General features: G+C 31.1%; 1 protein-coding gene and 1 long non-coding RNA gene across 9 annotated transcripts in view; one reads left to right on the plus strand and one right to left on the minus strand.

Moving 5' to 3' along the window:
- Positions 1-92: 92 nt before the first annotated feature.
- LOC126816546 (SNF-related serine/threonine-protein kinase-like) overlaps positions 93-15,965 on the minus strand; it is a 36,621-nt gene continuing 20,748 nt past the window's right edge. The window contains exons 4-8 of one of the 8 annotated variants that reach the window (XM_050543197.2): positions 11,410-11,592; positions 9,602-9,655; positions 7,679-8,116; positions 6,371-6,451; positions 93-5,404 (exon numbers count right to left, since the gene is read on the minus strand). In XM_050543197.2, the coding sequence (XP_050399154.2) occupies positions 4,150-5,404; positions 6,371-6,451; positions 7,679-8,116; positions 9,602-9,655; positions 11,410-11,592 (2,011 nt within the window). In that variant the 3' untranslated portion in view covers positions 93-4,149. The other 7 variants (XM_056099498.1, XM_056099499.1, XR_008787510.1 and 4 more) reach the window with 7 other exon arrangements.
- Positions 3,810-14,773, plus strand: LOC126816601 (uncharacterized). Its single transcript, XR_007678453.2, has 3 exons — positions 3,810-3,892; positions 13,721-13,795; positions 14,576-14,773. It is a non-coding gene; the product is annotated as an uncharacterized LOC126816601 (long non-coding RNA).

Here is a 15,965-nt window from a genome sequence, read left to right on the forward strand (position 1 = left end):
CAACCTCAAGTTAATCTACCCTGACTGAAGGGGTTTGTCTGATGAAATGACCCACTTCATTCAACAATGTAAATATAAATAAAAAAGATAAAGATTTTTATACACAGTTTTATTACATTATTGAGGGAGGGTTAAACTACAGCTATACATTGGTTGGGAGCTGTATAAACTAAAACACATTATTATTATTATATACAGTGATATTCTACTAGTGTTTACATATAATTTGACTCTCTATAACACAGGTTAAATAAAACACAAAATGAGGACTGCATAGAAGTCAATTAAAGCCAATTAAAACATACTTAAAATCTGAATTTAGAACAAGTTTAAACTAAAATACAATCAACACTAAAATCATTTTTGAAATTAAAAAATAAAAGGCACCAGATTTGAAACCCCGCCAAAAATCATGTCCAAGATCTCCTTTATCTGTGTCAGTGCTGTGTGTACAAAAATGAAATCACAAAGGATGATGGCTTTTGTTTATACAAATCAAGATGAAGGAAGTAAAGAAAATTTGTGAATTAAAAGAATATGGTACCTTATTTTTATCAATTATAAAATCCTATTAACACAGGCTGACAATTAAAAACTAATTAAAAACCTTATTTCAAGTGAAAATTTAATGACTACGGGACAAATTATTATTGGTTATTGTGAATTTGAATCCAACCAATGGATAGGGTGCCATGAGGAACTGTACAGTAGAACATAAAAAAAATACCACTAACACATATTCAAAATAGACTTTACAATAGTAATAGGCAGAACATAGTATCAACATGCAGATAAAAGGGAAGAAAGAAAGAATAAATGAATTAGAGGAATAAAAGGAAGACAGAACAAGAATAATAGAAACATACATGTATACATAATTTCATTTACTAACACATCTTGCAAATTCTTGATTATTTTGTACAACATTATGTTAGAAATACAGATGATGATTAATGTTAATAAGTCATTTTGAATACAATTTAAAATATGTGTGATGACTAGTGTAATGTATATGAATAATCCCCATTAATCAGTATTTTTGTTAAAAATTTAAATTCAATGTTATAATATACATGAATGAAATGAAATATGAATGGAAAGTTTGAAAGCATGAAGAATAACAATAGAAGCTTTATTATATTTGTATCAAATTCTATTATTAAACATTTTTCTTCAACCAAATATAATACTGAACAGTAGTACTGTTTTCAGAAAAAGTTCAAATTCCCTCAACAGATTCTGATATTTAACATACTGATTAGTACCCAGTTAAATTATTAATATATAATTTATAGATATAGGTTGTATTAACTTTATAATAGAATGTTTGCTTAGTTACAATTTTTATCAAAGACATAATTTATTTAAATAAAATAACATCAATGCCATCCAAGCCAAACAAATTTGAATTTTATCTTCCTTACACGCACCTATTTGAAAAAGCTCAAATATAATACATGTACATGTATATTCTTTAAAGGAGCAGCCACAGAGTTCACAGGACACCCATTGATTAAAAGTATGCAAATTAAAAGTCAAAATGTAAAGAAATAACCCAAACAGCCTGTTTGAAAATTTCAGTTCAAAGCTAGATTTACTTAACAGAGAGGAATTCCATTGTTATGAGTAGCTTGATGATCTTGATGATCACTTACAACTGTACCTTGGACAAATATGTAGACATGGCTATTCAGGCACTTAGGGAAAGGGTTGAATTTATCACTAACCACATGGAAGCCAAAGGTGTGTATTTCAGAGAAAAATACAACAGAACTTTAAACAGTTTTACATGACTAGGGTAAAGGTTTCTATGGGTCACCCACACAGATTAAACCCAATTGATTCACTCAAGTAATTCTGGGACATATTTCCTTTGCTATTTTCAATGAAAGTTGCTAGTTTTTTTCTTGTTGGGGGCCACTTCTTTGACATCAGACATCTTGGAATGCCATGCTCAATTCATCAAATATTTGGAATGGCTGGCATCTATGACATTTCAGAAATGAGCTCTTTGAATCTATTAATAGTTTGCACAATTCTATACTGAATTGCACAAAAATAAAGTAAGCTAAATAGTCGTTGACAAATTAATTCATACCGAGAAGCTAAAGCTAATTTTAAAATAGTTGTAGATTTAGGATATCAGAGTTGGTAGACGTCATAAATTACACTTCTTTGATGTTCACAAAGTCACAATAAACTTCCAATTTAAAAGAAAAAGAAAGCGTTTGAAAATAACTTGAGAAATACGAACAAATGCATACATACATACATAGCCTATCTTGAGATTTGTCTCAATCACATAAATTAAATATATTATACATGACATGACTCACAACACAGATTAAATATACAAAATATACAGTAAATCAACTAGATGTAATTATATGTATAATGTATGCAGTATATCTCCTGTATATACATAAACCTATGCCAGCACAGGATTTAACTTCCAAAATATAACGACTTATTACTATAACTTAAAACACAGGAAAAGTCCATACTGGATTTGAAGCTATATAAGGGCATTTGAAGACGAAATAGTTGAACAGTAAATATCAAGTTCAGAAAATTTCAAACCAAATTCAGATAAAATAGCGATCCATATCAATCACAAGTTATTAAGTATTATAAATTTATAGCCAAATTAAAATATTGAAATATTGCTTGATGGTTTGGTGCTTTGAACTTAAGCGTAATGCCCTAAACTTAATGTACTGTATTCTAGATATAACAATTCTCAGGCACTTACTAATAACAAATCGATCTTTACAATAACAAATATGATGATCATATTTCATAACAATAATAACAAAATGGACATTAACAATTACAATTCTATGTATCATACACATATAGAATGAACAGATTCATATGTATCAGCGATTAAACTAATTATTTAATTAATCTGTACAAATAAATTAAACCATCATTCAAAATTATGTCCTTAGTAATATTAGTATACATTTAAGAATATCTAACAATCGGCGCTCGAAACCTTATGGAAACACTAATAATTGCATTGTTTATCCCAATCTTGTACTTTTAATAATATCAATTGAAAACTGAATCAGAATCCAAATAAGATTAATAATAACGGCAGCAGTATGTATTAGAAAATAAAATGTATTTGGTATTAAAATAATCTATAATAAATTCAACTACCGGTATACATGTATATCTAAAATCAACAGACAAGCTTGTTTATATTCCCATGCTACATATTTTAAGATATGTCATATGCACAAATGCTGAAAATATCAACATTTTCTTTAATAAAATTGTTTGAAAACATGACTCTCCTATCTTAAACCCAGTCTGAATAGATTAACAATGATACACTTAAAAATAAAGCTTTTTAATACAGGGATGAAGAAAATGAAGATTGACTTTATTATAAATAAGTAAAAAAAGAATATAGCGGTGTGTGAGTTTCCGTCTATAAAGCATTAAGGTCAAGACCAATAGAATTCATCATCCAAATTTAGAACTTGCTATTCTGAGTGCAGTACATGTACATACGACAAATACCCTTTTTACTCAAAATGACTAAAATGAATCAACTACTTTTAGAATATTTTTCTACCTACACTTAAAACATACGTATAAATAATCCAGTGATATTGTGAATTTAAAAAAAAAAAAAAAAAAAAAAAAATTGAATTGATATAGCACAATAACAAGGTAACTATAGAAATAATGCCTGACAACTCTTTATTGTGATTATACATTTTAAAAGATATTAACAGTACTGTTAACTCATAATAATATATTTAGTCAAAGATTGGTGAATGTGTGATAAGAGGATAAAAACTTGTGATTTGATAAAACATTAAAATTGTGTAAATGGCATTTTTACGAAAGATGAAGGTGAAATCAAAAATTCAGAAAGGTATAATTTATGATACATGTATGAGCATGTTTAAGATTCACAAAGAATCTCTTTATCATTGTGTCCAAATAATTGACATAATTATTTTTGGTATAACAAAAAAAAATAAATTTGGGTATGAATATCATATATCAGTATTTTATAGGTTAAAATAAGTTGCAAGTTATATTAATTGACTAATATAGAAATATCTTAATTATGATATAAAGGGTTGAGCTTTAGTATTATGATATTATGTATTAATACACTTATTGAAATCATACGACCGAGCAACATTTAGATTCTACATTAGGTACAACTAAACAATGAGATATATCTGGTTTACAGAAACTTGGTGGAACACCATTACTATTAATATCTGTCGTAATTTTACAATTTGACTTCTGGCCATTTTGTTGCATGAGAATACAATCATCTGAACATAAAGATGCCCTAGCTCGCTTCTCTGCTACTTCATATTCTTGACCAATCTCACTAAATTCTCTTTCCTGAATTTCCATCAATGAATCGGTGTCAGTGTGACCTATATATTGAGCTGACAAGGAGCTGAAAGAACGCTGGTTGACTATATTATTCTGCGGACTACAATTATAGCTGTCACTACTAGAGAATGAGTTGGCACTTAACTGACTTAGACGATTTGTAAGCACTTTCATATTTCTATCTAGACTGTTACCTATATGATTCTGTCTATGTCCTTTTGAATTCTTACTGCCACTATTGTCTTTGCCACCGTAATCTTTACTGTTCTTATCCTGAGAGTTTGAGGGTCCTGACCCGCCACTGCCACCACTACTACTTCCGCCATTAAACTGAGCACCACTTCCAAAATTACCTCCATGTCCACTCGGTCCATCGGTATCACTAGAATGATCACTGCTATCCCGCCTGTGAGCGAATTTATGTTTGAGTTTATCTTTACGTGATCTACCCTCCGTCTCATCAGTATCACTTGCGTCGGAGCTGCTACAGCTTGTACCTCGTTGACCCGTTCCACGTCGTTTGGTTCGCTGTTCATACTTGCGTAAGATTTCTGGCGATGCGACTCCACTATGCTTGACAAACATTGCATTGGATTGAAACTTAGAAGGAACAAGATCATCTTCATCGTCTGATTCGTTCTCCTCAAAAATCTGATTAAGTAATTGCGGAGAACTACAGACAGACTTGAGGGAGCGTTTGTGCTGATCATGATTTGGTGACGTTACTTTAAGAAGTGACATGGCATGTTTTTCTTCTTCTCCAATATCCAGTAGATTCTCCATAGATTTAACAGGTCTGGGCTCAACATCTACTTCCATGTAGTTCCGAGACGACGACGATGATGATACATGTTCTACTGATTCTTCTTTTATCAAGCTACATTTGCGAAATCTCAGTTTTTTCTCAGGTGTGTTTGGATGTCTATTAGCAGACGGTGAAGTGGAGGAGGTAGGATGTGTTCCAGGTGGTGATACCAGAGATTGTACGTACCCAATGTCTTTCTGTTCCTTGTGACTATGTGTCATAACCCTGAAAAACACAATAAACAATATTAGACATCTGAAACCAAATTATGGTCACATCTTATAAAAACCTTTTTTTAACTAATTAAAAAGTTTGTAAAAAGTGATACAAAGATATGAGATATGAAATTCAGGAAAGTTTAGTCACTTAAAACATGATCACTTATCCAAATATAAGAGAATAATACAAATTAAGTTAAACAAATTAAGCAAGTCTCTCTTGACAATATTTTATTATAAAGCATTTTTAAATGTAATATAAATGAATAGTATCTTTATTTTTCATGCAAGGGGTTTACAAAAATGGAGAGAGCAACTATTTTTTAATGGATGAGGTTTATTTCACTTCAATACAAAGCATTCGATATGGATACACACATCCCATGGTTTACATAAATCTAACAGTAACACACACACATATTACATGCAACAACAATCATATAATTAAGGTAAGGTAAATTATATACCAAAGTAATCTAAACCCAAAAGGTGTAAATATTATTGCCTGAATAGTGTACTACCGCAATAAAGAGTTACCATCATTAACATATGTAATATATAGATATATGTATGTAAAACGCTAAGAGCTTGACGACAAAATTATATATTAAACAGAGGGGGTATAACTCTTTATTTTGCAGATTCCCTATTCAAAGCAGAATTGCATTTGAAGCATATATTAGGTTACAAAATGTTTGCAGTGCCTTTAAAAGCTAGTGAAGATTAATACTAATTTGGCCCACAAATTGTTCTGCTATGTAAGCAAAGGTGAAAAGTCTGGAACTCAAAATTGGAGGAAAAAAAGTTGAAATAAAACAAAATGGAAAGCGTTGCTTGCATGGAACACACACCAAAATATTGCTGCAATAAAACAGTCAAATTAATATATTTATCAATCAATAAAACAAGAAATAAATCTTATTCCATTTGTTAATAAATGTAATTAAGAAGCAGGAAGGAATAGTTCTGTTACCCCTGGAAACGAGTCTCTATTCCCTCCATACCAGGAGAGTTAGGTGTGACAATCTTTGATGATATCACCCTCAGCTTCACTCTAATCATAAAAGAAAAGACAAAACATCTATATATATGCAATACTATACATAATAAATCTCCCTACAACAAATAACACTAAATTTTTTTGCAATACAGCTTTGATTTTGAATCTATCCTATCCTCAACGTTTAGGATTTTAACTGTGCTTTATACTGTTTTGGATTTAAGTAAATTTGGTAATTTCCATCAATAGCTATGTTAATATTTTCAGATAAAATTTGACAATGACTTGTTCTAAGATGTTTTCTGTTGCCTTGTCTATTCAACGTTAAAAATTACTCAATTGTCTTTAAAAAGATGTATTCCAGAATATACATTTTATTTCTTCATGCAATACATACACATATGTATAAGCTTTTGATAAACTGATTATTATATTATTGTCTATAGAGAAAAATGAAAATTGTAATATTATGAATGACAGGGTGGGATGAACCTAAATATACCAAAGCATTGGACCACATTAATATACTTGTATGTCATTAAATCAACTCATGATTAACATTAAACCTACTCAATTTTTTTTAGAATATTATTCATAAATTTAGTTATTATTTTTTATGAAGCAATGTCAAGCAAAAAATTAAAGGATAAGTAACTAGTAATTTATTATGAAATCACACACCATTCCTGTGAAAATAATGAAACATAAACAAAAATGAAACATCTGCAAAAACAACATTACAACCGTACATCCTGTAAAATAAAAGCCTGACAGCAATATCAGTAGGCATATCACATGCTTTATAAACATCACTTCTCTTACTAAATAATTTTCAAAGACAATATTATCTTGTTCTATAACCATAGCCTGTATTTGTCATTCATTTCTAAAGTTTAAAGTTCGAAACAAGAATGACTATTGTAAAATCAAATACGAAGGTCCACCCTCAAAACATATACCTCGATCGTTTTAAAATGCTTACAATCAATAAAATTGAAGCCTTAAGAAATTTCCCGAAGAGCTGTCGGAAAGCGCTCAATGTATCTAACAAAAAGAATGGTGAAGTTATTACTCACCTAAACCTAATTGGATAATTTTATATATAATCAGAAATTCATAAAAGAAGTGATGTTTATGAAATGATGACTAAAAAATGAAAATGTCAGAAATAGAAAGCAATGCAAGGATGAAAGTAAGGGAGGTCACTTTAAATGCATCCACACAAACTAGTCTAGAGATTGAAATGGCAAACACCAATATGATTCACTCGAATACAATTACTTCTCTGATTTTTTGCGATTTCCATGTTTGACGAAAAACCCAGCTTTTCTTTCAGCAGCTGGGGTGTTACCAGAAGCAGAAGCCACAGCTTTCCGTTCAAAGAATGAGCTGAGGATTGCAATTTTAGAGAAAGATTTATGGGGTTTCTTGGGTGATTTTGCCTCAAGTTTTTTGACAGGTACCATAGGTTCTTCAGACACTGATAATGGTTTAATATCAACTTGGGGACTGACAGATCCAGATATCATTCCTTTCTTTTTATTCTGACTGTTTTTCCGATCAAGGGTCATTGAGTCAGTGATGCATTTAACAAAGGAAGGTTTCAACTCGGGACTGGTCAGCCCCACTGGGGAACTAAAAACAATATCATGGGGACTTTGCTGTTGAGTATGAAATCCTATGGGTGCTGTTTTAGTCTTCTTTAGCTCTTTCTGTTTGCTACAAAATCAAAATAGAAACAGACAAATTAATGGTAGGTTTTACAGAGAACAGATGGAAATATGGATGAATGACAAGACGATTTAAATGAGCAAAAATAAAATCAAAACAGAACAATTGGTTGAGGATTAGATGGTAACAGTACTTGAGTCCATAATAGACCCTGCAGCAGACAGACTGTGCAGCAAAGTGTCATATCCTGAATTCAACTATTCCTTTAAAGTCCAGGAGCTTCAATACAGAACTTATTAAATAAGTGGAGTGTTTCTAAAAACTAAAAATGTCCCCATAATTGGGAATAACGTTAGAATAAAACATGTGTGTATACATTAGCCATGCAGAACAAAACTAAAAAGGGGAGATAACTTTGTAAGTACCAAATGAGCAATAACAAGTCATCAATCTCATAATACCATTGACAAAGCAATCCTCAATGCATCATTTGCTTTGTTTCTAAAAATTTTGATTTTACAAATTTCTGTCATTGAATTTAATTAAAGGGTGACAAGCTTGCATGGTCGAACTAACTTCTGCCTATAATTGCTAAAAGGACAATCTTGCCAGGGAAGCTGTGTTTTACATTAAATAACTATACACATCATGTACATGTACTTTTGATTTTAATTTTTCAAAAAAATTTATATTTCAGTAAATATCTATGTAATGTACATGTAATATGATATAAAAAATAGTTTTCTAATAAATTGTATTGCTTTGAACTGCTAGAGGCGTGTCACCCTTTAACCTGAACATTACCCATGTCAAAACCTAATTCATTCCCAACAGTTATAGTTGTGTATTAATATAGTATTATTATATAATTAATTAATGTTGACAATCAGAATCATTAGCCTAGTCAAGGCAAGTATGTTCTAAGGTTATCCAACTACCACTGTTTTCTTAATGGAAACGAAAGAACATTGTTGACATATGCACTTAAATTCTGAAAGAATGAGTCCTAGTCAACTAGTGTAAAGAGGCAATAGCATTTTGAACATCTCTGTTGAACGGCACATAAATAAATAATTTTTTGAGTTGCTGGTACAGATTATATCTAAAATTTGGAAAAGATGTAACAATCCATTGCTGATATACAGATGTTTTAAGATTCATTGTGTGTCATATACAGTGATGTTTATTTTCCAGGAGATGGGTATTGTTTTAGGTAGGTAACTTCCTGGTTTTCAATAATCAAGTGAATCTAGTGTTAAATATAATTACATTTATTTTTCTTGTACTAAGTACTATTAATGCTTTCCATAATGTATTTAAATATCATATGTACCATAGTTAACAATGTTTGAATAATTTTATTTTAGTTTGTTATGATAATATCACATTTGCTATAATTCTGAGAGTCAACAATGAAATAGCATATCAGCCAAGATATTTTTGTTTTAATAGAAATAAGGTTGCAGAAGCCATCTGCAGTGTTTTTTGTGAATAAACATGTTTCAAGCTTAGCTCTGTACAGGCAAAATTTACCTAGTAATAGTAGTAAACTTTTCGCCAAAGGCAAATTCTTCAACAGGCCCACACCTATATGACAAATAGCTAAATAATATCATAACACAGCCCTTTTAAAAATAAAACATTTACGTTACCCTACCAGACAGGGCTAACTACATTTATAGATAGTTTACCTATTTTACTTATACAAATTTCTCATCAGTCGTTCGATCCATTCTGAAGGAAACGAACACGGTATGTTATATTTAGTTTTGCTATCATTGCTATATAATTTTTATTTACCACATAATTAATAAATAATGCAAATTATAGCAATAGAGAAAATATGAAAATATAGAGTCGAGTAAGCTTAAAAGTTATATACATGTATAATGATAAATATATGTTTCAATAGATAATCACCTCAACAGAAATAATGTATTTGAGCAATTTGATAAGCTGAAAGCATGCAGTAAACTAAACAATGAATAAATGAAGAATGAGAATTATGTTGTAACTTCCTTGAGGTATTTTTGTTAAAAATAAATGTATTCATTATGTAGTCTTGAAACTGTTTTTAGTTTTCTGTTGGTATTTTTTTAAAATGTAAATAAACATCAAAATCTAATTAGATACAGCTTTCCCTAATATCCATAATTCAGAAAATCATTGGTTTATATATATGTTTCAATCAGTCATGTTGATATTTTACACAATAATTTTCTTTTATTGAAAGTAGAGGAGTAGGATTTGGTCTTCAAATTCTGTAAGCTAAGGTTAAGGTTGTTCAGTGTGAATGGCAATACATGTAGCTGGCTAACCAAGAGGTCCCGGTCCAATCCCAGTACTGACAGAAAAATAAATTCCTTCTTTATCAGAGGTGCAGGACCAAAAGACTGGAAGGAAAGGCTTCTAGTTTTTTGGATGGAACAAAAACCTAGGTTAACTGTGTACTCCTGTGTGTGCACATAGAAGAACCCTTGCCATTTGCAATTCAATGAAAAGCAGGTGGAAACTGGTTGGTGCAGAAAGGTAGGACTTTAAACCCCCAAATTACAATGGTCTAGGGATCCTTTACATGCACTACCAATATTACACAGGAACTACCATTATTATATGTACCTCAAAACCACTTGTTTGCACTTCTTTTTCTCCCTATATGATTTTATCAATGAGCTTTTGAATACTTGTAGTTTTAATGATACATCTGGTAAAAATCTCATCATTTTTATGGTGAACTTTGAAAAATGAGAACAACTACCATTCTGTTTACCTTAATTTTAATTATAAACTTACAGGAAGTGAAATGACATCCACTGGTAATTTTATAAATGTAATTCTTCAAGCACAGCAAAATGTGCATGTACATACATATATATGTGATGCATGGTGATCATTTTCTGCAGTCTGTGTGCTTTTTGACTATATAACATGCTGGGTTCCCCCCCTAAAGCTGATGGATGATCCCTATTTCTTTGCTTTCCTTCTGTTTTGATCAGTTCTCCTGTCCCAAAGATTGCAATGAGCCATAATACATGTAGGTACCCCACCCCCCAAAAAATAAAAAATTTCCAAACGTTTTATAACAAAACTATCAAATGATTTATTTGTGGTCATCCACAAAATATTTTACAATATTGTTGGATTTAAACTAGTCATAACTGTATCTAAAGTAGTTATATCATCCAGATTTTTGATGATTTGTGTAGTCTGCCTTCAGAAGAGTGTCCCTCTGAAGCCCCGTTAACGTGTAACCCACTAATCCTGTACAAATAGCAACTTGTATAGTTTTCATATAGACAATCCATATATTAAACATATATTGTCTAACATCCCATACGTACCGTGGTGATAAAGATAAAGGTTCAAGATGAGGCTTGCCATGATGTCCTGCATCAGATTTTTTACGTAGATGTGTCATGGCCGCAGCATGTTGATTCTGTACTTGTTCATGTTTTTTAAGACGTCGTTCAACTAGAAGATAGTAAGTAGCTGCTATATGATCGTAGCCATCCTTTTCTAATGATCTGAAATAAATATGATATATGTCAAAACAAGATACCAATTCAGTGAGTACTGAAATATGTAGGCCCTATTGGTCAAAAGGTTAAGTTGGCAAAGAAATTTTATTCTAATTTTTACAACAGTTTAACAATCATCAATGAACTTCTCCAGTGGGCCAAACATCAAGCTTTTGAGCAGGCCATAGTAGATCTACACAGCAGGTAGCAACAAAATTTGAATTGAAATTGATAAACAAGCTAACGTGACAGTGAGGCTGGTGTCCGCTGCCTCAAATTCAAAATAAATATGGATAGATGACACTTATTAATTACTTGAATATTTATCTCTTTACAAAACATCTCGCGATCAAACTTTTTTTATCACTGCATAACCTATGTAGAAAATACTCATTACCAGACTTAGTTAAGGCAATCAAATTGCTTATCTGTTTAGGCCAGGCAGAAAACGCTCATCATCAAACACAGTGACGACAATCATCTAACGAATATCTAATTCTAAACCAAGTCTGAACATTCTACTGCAATTATTAGAAAGCAAGGGGGGACAGCTGCTTAGCCTAAACAGGAAATGCTTATTGTTCTCAGTCTAGATATTCACACATAACAAACGACTACACCAAGTTAAACATTCTACCTTAAAGTTATTGTGTTCTAAAATGTGTGAAAGACAGACAGACAGATGATAAGCCTAAGCAGAAAATGCTCATAATCAAACTCAGTCAAGACATTCACCTACCATAATAAACATCTGCACTAAGATTGATCATTTTAGCTCAATTTAAAGCAGAGTTATTGTGTTCCGAAGTTTTGACCAATAAAATTGCTTATAAATATCTCTGCTTAGCCTAACAGACGGACAAATGACACCATTTTAATTGTACACTGCTATCTTTCTTTCCTTGAGAGGCGGAAGACAATATATGTAACTGCAGTAACGATGTTAATCAAGTCTGGTGAAGAGATTCTTACATTACTTGATCACACAGCAGCTCTAGTCTAAAGATAGTTTTATCCTGGGAATATTCACCATTACATGTATAAGCTTATTCTTTTCCATTCTACGGTTCAAAGCTTATTAAAAAGCTATTGACAGATGTCTTTAATGATTCAATTTTCCACAGACACTATTTTAAAAAGCTGACACTGGTACATGTAGCTCTGTCAATGCCCATTTCTTAGCACTTAGTCCATTAAAGAAGAGCGATTTGTCAAATATGCATATAGGTAGTTAAAGATACCTTAGTTAAGATTTAGATAAAGAGCTGACCATTCTTACTATCATAGTTCAAAAATAGATAATGCAAAATGAAAATATTGAAAATGTCATTTTAATTACTTTCTTCTGACCCAAGTTATCACTGTTTGTAGTTTTGACAAGATGTGTGCATATTCGAGACTTAGCCTCGCTTTCCCATTTTTAAATTAAAGATTTAAATGGTGAACTGTTTTAATCTAGTTAAAATCTTGAGTATCCGATGCCATCGAGAGTTGATTATGGTCTTGCTTTGTTAATAAATGTCTAATTAATAGTTTATATAACATTTCAGGCCTAAAGAAAGACCTGTGATAGGCAGATTTAGCTCTTGTTTAATGTATGTTTAAAGGCTCAATACAACTCTTGTTGTAACTGAATAATATGTCCCAATCTTTATTCTGGTCAACAAATTGTACTATTTTACAATATTCCAATTAATTGATGATACAAATTCTATCTTAACACACCTAATTTAAAAAATTGGAAAAATTCAACTAATAATTTGAAAAGCCTGACGTAAAGCTTTTCAAATGTGACTTGGATTTAAAAATATTTTTGAATCCTCTGGACAAGTAAAATAGGATTTAATGGATAATTTACACAACAGGTAGGACACTAACACATCTAGTACTTAGAATAAGGCTATTTTTTATTTTCTGGAGCTGTCAAGCCAGCAAGAGTGTTATTGTCCCTTTAAACAAGGTACTAACTACATGTATTTGATGCTTATAAATTTAGCCCTGATTTGATTATCCAGTTTACCTGATTATTTTCAAATGCTAACAGCATTATATAATAAGCATCAATAATTGAATCTTTGGTGTATAACTTTTGAATGATATAAGACTTTAAAACTTTTTATTCTGTTATTTTCAGCCACAACTCAATAGCAAAATATCTAAAGGTTACCAAATTTGGCAAATGTTCTTTTAACTCTATACACTAAGTACAGTGAGTACATTTCAGTTTTATTTTATCTACACTAAAAAATACATTTTTTCTACATTAAGCTTACTTCATGAATAATTAATCATTGTGTTTGGGAGTGATTCTTTAAGATTTGGATGGAATATTATGTGCCATGCATAATTGTTAGATCAGTCTGGTCTCGTACATGTATGTCTTCAATTTTTGACTCCCAAGTAATGTAACAAAGTAGACAAATTACACTATATTCTCTTTATCAAGTTACACAGTCTCATTATCTAATTTACCGGTACTTAAACTGCAGGGAATGCTTAAGCTTACACTTTCTAGAACATCAAATGACACTTCCCATTTTAGGGAAATTCACTATTTACTACATCAAATAACATTGATTTTTAGGGGAATTGCTAGAATACAGTCTAGTAATTAATATACATGTAGCCTTAGACCCATACACAGTATTGTGTATGTATTCTATTTTTGGACTTGGATCAATACACACAGTACAACATTATTATGTACAACAATTTATATGGGTACTAGGTACACAAACTATAAACATACAATATGATACAATGCAATATACTTTTATTACACTGTTAATGTCAGTGCTAACTCCTGTATTTTCTTACACACATATATTATCTAAACAAAATATTTCTGTCCCTTTTATTTCAATCAAACAGTTATAATAATTCTTGCAATTGCATATTAAATCCTTTGAACATTCTCTTTAAAGTTGGTAATGCATGTGTACCAATGTTCATAATATTTGCATTACATTTATAGAAATTATCATTTCAGAAGAATTATGGAAATAGGAATAAAACTGAGTGGTAATTTTAAGCGACATAAACTCATACAGATGACGATTGATAACTGGAGAAAAGATCAACTACCATTACAGATACATTATGGGAGATAAGATAAAGAGATGGCAGTTCTCGCTATAATAGTTAAAAACTAGATAGTGTAATGGTAATATGCTGAAAATTTCAGTCAAATTGATCCATTTTACTAAAATCATTAATAGGCTATAAACAGCATAGTCTCGATTATCCACTGTTTTGATTTAATTATCAATGGCCGTTAAGCGGCATATAGGAATCTACAGTTCCTCCCAAATTTTTTGGACCGAAATCGCCACGGCGCGGTGAAAAAAAACTCTCGGAATTCTCTTAGATTTCACAGTGAAATTTCGCTTGATTCCGCAGCGATTTTTCTCTAAGATTCTCTAGGAATTCACCGTGTTTCTCTAGGAATTCACCGTGTTTCGATAAGAATACATCGTGTTTTGCCGTGCTTCCGACAAGGAATTCGCGAGCTTACCTTAAGCTAGGGTCGAACTAATATTGTCTATAATAAATTAAGGCTCCCGGGAAACGTGTACATGTATAATGTACAGGCCGGTTTGAATAACAAACCGCGAAACACCCCACTGTAGTGTAATCCAGCCAACATCGAAGGCTAGCCTTGACATCGAGAGTTTATTATGGTCTGGATAAGTTAATTAATGTCTAATTGATAATTTAGATAACATTTCTGGCCTAAAGAAAGACTTGTAAGCAGAGTTTGCTCTTGCATAATGCATGTTTAAATGATGATCATTTTATTAGTGATTCAGAAATCATTAAACAACATATTAAAGAGTGGTAAATTGAAAAGATTGAAATTAATTTTCCTAATCTATCCATCTATGCTCAGGCTCAGCATTTTAAACATTTATCCTTGGCATACTACCAATACTGGTAATATTCATTTTCTATCATTGCTTCAAATTAAAAATGTCGGTTAAACTATATATAAAAGTTGTGAATGTTTAAAATGTATGTAGAAAGTAGTAAGTGATAGTAGTGTATGCCAAGATAAATAAAGTTATCTACCCCTATAACATATGCTAATACTGTCTAATATCTATAGATAAATTACCAACCACTCGAATAACAAATCTATCAAATCTATTTCACATGTATTTTATTATCATACCAGGAATCAAATAAAGGAATTTTATCTTTTAAAAATTAATTTGAAAAACATGTAATTCTGATGCAGCAATAGTAGGAGATACATGTAACAAAAGAAAATCTAATTAACACGTCTACAGTGCCCTATACCTAGGAGCTTAATTCTTTCTAACTAGCTACAATCTGTTTTATTCAGTCTAATGCCTACATGTACATATTGAAGATGCCTT

This window comes from Patella vulgata, chromosome 3, assembly GCF_932274485.2.
Source record: "Patella vulgata chromosome 3, xgPatVulg1.2, whole genome shotgun sequence".
In the NCBI taxonomy this organism is placed as follows: Eukaryota; Metazoa; Mollusca; class Gastropoda; family Patellidae; genus Patella; species Patella vulgata.